Source organism: Merops nubicus, unplaced genomic scaffold, assembly GCF_000691845.1.
Source record: "Merops nubicus isolate BGI_N331 unplaced genomic scaffold, ASM69184v1 scaffold25783, whole genome shotgun sequence".
NCBI lineage: Eukaryota > Metazoa > Chordata > Aves > Coraciiformes > Meropidae > Merops > Merops nubicus.
Window position 1 is genome coordinate 36,346 of NW_008597281.1, and position 6,000 is coordinate 42,345.

At 46.4% G+C, this 6,000-nt stretch overlaps 1 protein-coding gene across 1 annotated transcript in view; it reads right to left on the reverse strand.

Annotated features, from left to right (window-relative positions):
- LOC103769462 (voltage-dependent T-type calcium channel subunit alpha-1G-like) overlaps window positions 1–6,000 on the reverse strand; it is a gene marked incomplete at its 5' end in the record, with an annotated part of 54,240 nt that overhangs the window by 25,878 nt on the left and 22,362 nt on the right. Inside the window, 2 exons of the mRNA XM_008936659.1 lie at window positions 3,313–3,363; window positions 5,837–6,000. The exon at window positions 5,837–6,000 is cut by the window's right edge and continues 77 nt beyond it. Coding sequence (XP_008934907.1) covers window positions 3,313–3,363; window positions 5,837–6,000 — 215 coding nt within the window. The remainder of the gene's footprint in view (window positions 1–3,312; window positions 3,364–5,836) is intronic.

A 6,000-nucleotide genomic window follows, 5' to 3' on the forward strand; every position in this document is an offset into this window, starting at 1 on the left:
GTGGTGAACTTCACAACTAACACAACACCACATTACTGTACTGTTACAATACACTGTGTCAAGAACAACAAGAGCTCTGGGTTAGTCTCGGTTATTACTGGAAAGGTTAACTTGGCTTCCCGGCACACATGGCGTTAAAGAAAAGAGGAGGAGAGCAATCCAACAAAAGAAGAACTGGCAGAATGAGAATGTGAGAAGATGGGGAAATACAGCAAAAGCCCACTACGAGACATCAGGCTGGTAAACAGGGTGTAAATCAAGCTGCTTCACTGTGGCTGGGGGCCAGGAGCGGGGGAGAGGGAGAAGTGACTCAAATTTAGGCATTGCTACCGGAGAAAATCAGCTCAGAGAGTGGAGCCCGAGCAATCTCCTCCTAACCCAGGTAGAACAGAGATTTTGAAGGTGTTTGAGAGCTCATTTGGGAGAGTTCCACCTGCCCAGTCATCCTGAGCAATGGTGGTCTAGGGGGACCGTGCTGGCAAGGGGAGCAGGTGCCTAGCACGCGCTCTCAACTCGTTTCCCAAGCAGACACTCTGTACTCCTCCTGGCATCATCCCATAGGATTATAATCGAACCCCTTGAGAAGGGCTGGGAGGCAGCCCCAGCAGCCCCAGCCTCTCTCCTGGAGTACCCAAACTCATCACCATCCTCTCCTGCCCTGCTGGAAATGCACTGATCGTGGCTGTTGCAGGACAAACATCTCCCATTCCCAAACCTTCTCCAGCTTCTCCCTTTGGCCTTGGTGTTCACAGCTGGGTTTGGGGCATTAAGCCCCATGCTGCTGTTCGGCTGACAGCTCTAGGACGTGACCTGCAAAATGGCAGTGACCAGTAAGGCTTTTCTGGAGCCCCCCCTGATTTGTGCTGGGCAGCAGAGGGTCCCAGGGCTCAGCCTGACTCTGCGGGAGGTGGGGACGGGGCCACTTTCTTCCCATTAACTTCATTTTCTTGGGGGGAATCAGGCTGGGTGTGCTGCTCTGAAACACCTCTAAATAGTGTCTTTCTCTGAATATAGCCCTGTCAAGAGAGAAATTGCCGCTTTCCCCGAGGTGGCTTTTGAGCCGGAGGTGTGTGGGCAGGGGAAATTGGAATTCAGGAGAGTGGGACAATTCCATTACCGTCTCCTCCAGCTTCTTCCTTCCCCTCTAATAAGGGAATTAACTACTTTGCAGGTCAGAGTATATCTGGAGGACAGCAGCAAACCAGTGAGCAATGAGCCTGTGACGCAGCTGGATTTACAAACTGTATCAAGAATATTATTAGGTTAAAAAGTAGTTTGCACTGAAGGAACTTTTTTATTTAAACCTAGCATTTTACTTGGCTTTTATTGTACTGAATGATTTAAAAAAAAAAAAAAAAAAGGCAAAATGGAAAATGATAAATTATTTCCACTGAGAAGGTTCCAGTTATGATAGAAAGTAGACTTGGGAAAAAAAAAAAAGGAAAAAATAAAATTACAATATCTCACTAAGCACCAGGCAGCAGCACACACACACAATACTCCATCTTGTCTTCACAGGAAGAGAAAAGCAGCTCTCTGTAAGTGCAGAGATGTGTGGAAGTTTTGGGGTCACAACTCCAGATTTCTCATTGAACCACAGGAGGTTCATCTACAGCACCCAGGACTGATTCCCTCATATCCCCCACAGTCAGGTTCAGAAAGAAAACGCTTCTATTGCCTCACACCAGTGCCTGAGGAGCAGCATGGCACATTCACTACCACTGGATCCAAAGAAAAGACAACAAAAGGACACACAAAGCACAGACCTGACAATCGCACACTTTCTAAAGGCAATCTAAGTCTTTCTGAGCCTGTGCGGGATAACAGAGGGGTTTGGAATGAGTTCAGTGCCTTAAAAATAAAATAAACCAGCCTTGATGTAGCTCTGTAGGACCAAGAGAGGAACCACAACCAAATGAAAAGAAGAAAAAAATAAATAGACCTCTGAACCCACCGACAACCCCCCCGCCCCCCCCGTGCTGCCCCCATGTCACAGGAGAGGACAGACCTGTCAAGAAGAGCAAGAATGAAGGCAAAGAAATAAAAATACCAGGAATGGCAATGGGAAGGAGATTGGGGATTTATTAAAGCATGTTGTGATAACTTCCAACAAGGCCTCAGAAATATAAGGTAGGAACATTGGTCTCCCTGAGTTACCCTCTGCAGGGAAAGCTGACAGCCCTCACCTTGCAATCTTTATTTAATCAAAGCTCTCTGCAATACATGAGAGAAGGAGGGAGCTCTGCTCCCTTCTCAAGCAGTGGGAGTTTGCTCACAGGTGAGAGTTTTAATGGCACAATTTTCCTAGCGTATTATTTTTGTCGAAAATTACAGCTATATTTGTTCCTATGTTGGCGTCTCTTTAATTATTCAGGCTAATATTCTTAAGTTATGAATTAAACAAAATGCTTGCCAGATCAAAGCTTCTTCTAAAAATAAAAAGAGCAAGGGACAGATTTGTAGCCCTGAGCATCGTCCTGGTGAGGGGGACGGGAAGGAGAGACCTGAGCGAGCCCTGGCTGGGGTGCCCAGGTCAAATCCCTAGCAGTGTTCAGCCCAGCTGGTCCATCCCCAGCAGGATCTGGAAAGGCTTTGAGGTGGCATCTTTATTTCTTTTAATTCACAAGATACTTCATGGATCGAGTGACTCCCAATCAATATGAAGAATTTACAAGCTGGGCAGCACAAAGGCTCTGTGCCACGTCCATGCTGAGGGTTGGAGTGGGGCTGATCTCTGTTTAAGCACCGAGGCTCTGCACTGCACTGAAGTGTAGCCTGCTGTAAAAGTGCCGTGCCTGCCTGAAGCACAGTGGTGGTGGAGCAAGGGCTGGAGAAACTATGAAACAACCCTCCTGAGTGAGACTGCCTATCTTCCAGAGACCCTCCTGCAAATTCCTCAAAGACTCCTAAGTTGGTGGTTGGAAAGCTAAAGTAAACAATAAAGGACCCATTTCACAGTCCAGTCATTATTCTTTAAGAAAATAAAACATAAAAAAAAGAAAAAGGAAAAAAAAAGAGAAAAAAAAAAAAAGCCATGAAAGGTCTGACAGTGTCTTAATGTAAACCAGAAGAAAAAAAATCATACTGAAGAACAAAAGATGGTCAAGGGGTAGATCAGGGGTTTGGGAGTGTCAGTCCCGAGGCAGGCCTGCAGACCTGCGGGGCAGAACGCCACGCGTGTGCCACGAAGGAAGCGGACGAGCCTTGCACCACACAGAGGGTTTAGTGGGATGCCTCCCAGCAGCGGTGGCCAGCCGTTAGTGACACAGCACTGCCATTCAGGGGGGACGAGACGTGCCGACTTCCCAGTACCTTGCACTGCACTGGCTGAGCTCTCCATTAATACATCATCCAGCATTAGATCTAAAAGAACGAAATGGCATTAATCACCCGGCAGGACACGCGCCAAGACCTCCCTTCCCCTTCAGAGGTCCCTACGGCTCTCAGGGTCTCCGTTTCCTCTACTGGGAATGTTTTCTTGCAGGATCCTCTCTCCTTGTGCCACTTGGAGGGTAGGCTCAGGCACACAAGCTTATCATGAAAAAGGAAGGGCTCCTGTGCTTCACCCACATACACGAGTGGAAGCCCAAGAGATCCCCGAGAACCCCTTTGCTTGGCAGTGATGAAGGAGAAAACACTTCTGAAGGATGGACTTCGTACACATCCTGCTGGGCCAACACATCTTATAGTGACCACTCCTGCATCTGCCTACATCTCACCAAGCTGGAATCTCACAGGCTTTTCTGGATTCCTGATATCTGACTGGGTAAATACATTTGAAGAATTTACAATCAAAAGTTACTGCAGCCAGTTAGATGTCTACCTCTGTGCAGGTCTGACATCCACAGGCTGGTTTGGGCACCTGAGGTCACTCAGGAAGCCCAGCTGAAAGGAACACCCATGCAGTTGCTGGCATACTCAAAGCCCTAGTCTTGGTATCATCTGCAAGTTCCCACCATGCAGAATGAAGCTAAGCAACGACATCCATTGCCCCGAGGGCAAAGCTGGACACGGGCAATTAAAACCAACGTTTCACTGAATGTGAAGTGGGAAAACTGTTCTGAAGCTATTGGGAGGGCTTCATACTTTGCTCTTGAAAGGTTTTTTATGGCGATTGAATACTCAGCAATATTTGATCCTCAGTAAAATAGCTGTTTATTGCCTCTTTAATTAGGCATTTCATAGGACTGAATGAATAACTACGTCTCCAAGGATGGTTTGTGATTCCTTCCCGCTGGGAAATTGCCCAGACTTAAAGACTTTTCTTCATCTAGTTCCTCTAGCATTATAAATAAGGTAATTAATAATAACTAAACATCTATTTTTCTTCTACAGAAATCTCTGCTTTCCAAAACTGCAACTTTAAATAGGGATCTTTCTATTCAGCCTTTAAAGACATTTTCTAAGTCATCAGCCTGAAACTGCATTTGGGAACTTGAACTGACCAAAAGAGCTTTCTAGGCATTTCCTTGATGTGAAATACAAGAATAATAAAAACTCTTTCCATCTGTATCTCACTTAACTGAGAACAATCTAATGTGTCCTCCACCGCTCTTGAGGGAAGCCTCCATCTTTCCACTGACCATCGAGGAAGCCAGGCTCTTGGCATAAACCCAAGTTTGATGTCCAGAGGCTGGTGTGATACATCCTATTGGTTACAAAACCTGTGAAGCTCATGGGACTTAAAGATGTGACCAAAGGCAAGTGCTGGGTAAGTGCTGAAACGAGAGAGGCTGAGACACCATTGTGGCAGGGGGTTGCACGGTGTCACAGCTATTAAACACCTCAGACTATCAAAAAAAAAAAAAAGACTTTATATTACCAGCTTTGAGAGCAAGCGCCTGATCAGACAGCCTCTTAAACAGTACTGAAGTCTGTCAAAGATAGAGAAGAGATGTGAAAGGGGACACGGAGAGAGCAGCAGGCGGACTGACCAGGGAGGGCAAGCGTGAGGCCACGGACACGCAGGGCAACGGAGGGAGTTCAGTCAGCAGAGAGAGCATGCGAGAAGAGGACTTCTGACCTGTGGCCTCTGGCTGACTTATTTCTTACTTATTCAACCAAGTGGAAAAAAAAAAAAATACTAAGAGACAAACGTCAGGTTGGAGACTTTTGGCAGAGCAGAGGTCTAGCCTCTTTTCACCTTCTCTAGGCAGGGCCGCAAGCTTGCACATCCTCTTTGCAGTTTGGTTCAATTTCCAGCAGTGCTATTTTGTCTAGTTAGTTACTCTCCTCAATGGCTGGTTGCTTGGTTGTTGTTTTTCCTTTTCTAATCTGTATTTCTCAAGCAAATGCATTGATATGTTTCTCTAAGGAGTTTTTAAGCATTACTAGAACGAGATGGCTCCATTATTTTATTACACTCTTGAATAGCAGTGGTGCTACTGTGCCAATAAATAAACCTGCTTGATAAATGGCCCAGGTAACATCACTGTGGCATTACAAGGCTGTAATAAACCAAATAGTGAATCCAGTTATCAGCAACAGTGCTCATGGCTCAGAAGATTTATGGTGCCAGCCTGCACTGCCGAGCTTTGCAGTTGTCACTATTTGTGTAACACTGAGCTCTGCTATCCAAGAAGCTCCAGGTCTGATTATTATATTGTAATTTAAATAACCTCCAATGGAAAGGTCATTGCAAATCATGCAGCCATTAAAAAGGCTTCCATGGCTCCTTGCTCAGCCTAAACCGACACTATTTCCTTCATGCAAATTTTATAGCTGGACATGCTTTTGGGAGAGGAATGATCATCAGGCGCGAGGCAGGGAGGGGAGGGAGGAGAGGATTGTAAGGAAGGTCAAGCAGGACTCAGAAAGATGTGGAAAGACTACCGACCAGCCATCTGTTTCTCCTTACTCCTTCTCTTTTTCTCCAGCCGGCGAAGCCTCTTCTCCTCCCGCCTCTTGGCTTCTTCCTCCTCCTGGTGCTGCCGACACTTGTGGAAATTCTCCACCACCACGCCCACGAACATGTTGAGGACAAAGAAGGCCACGATCAGC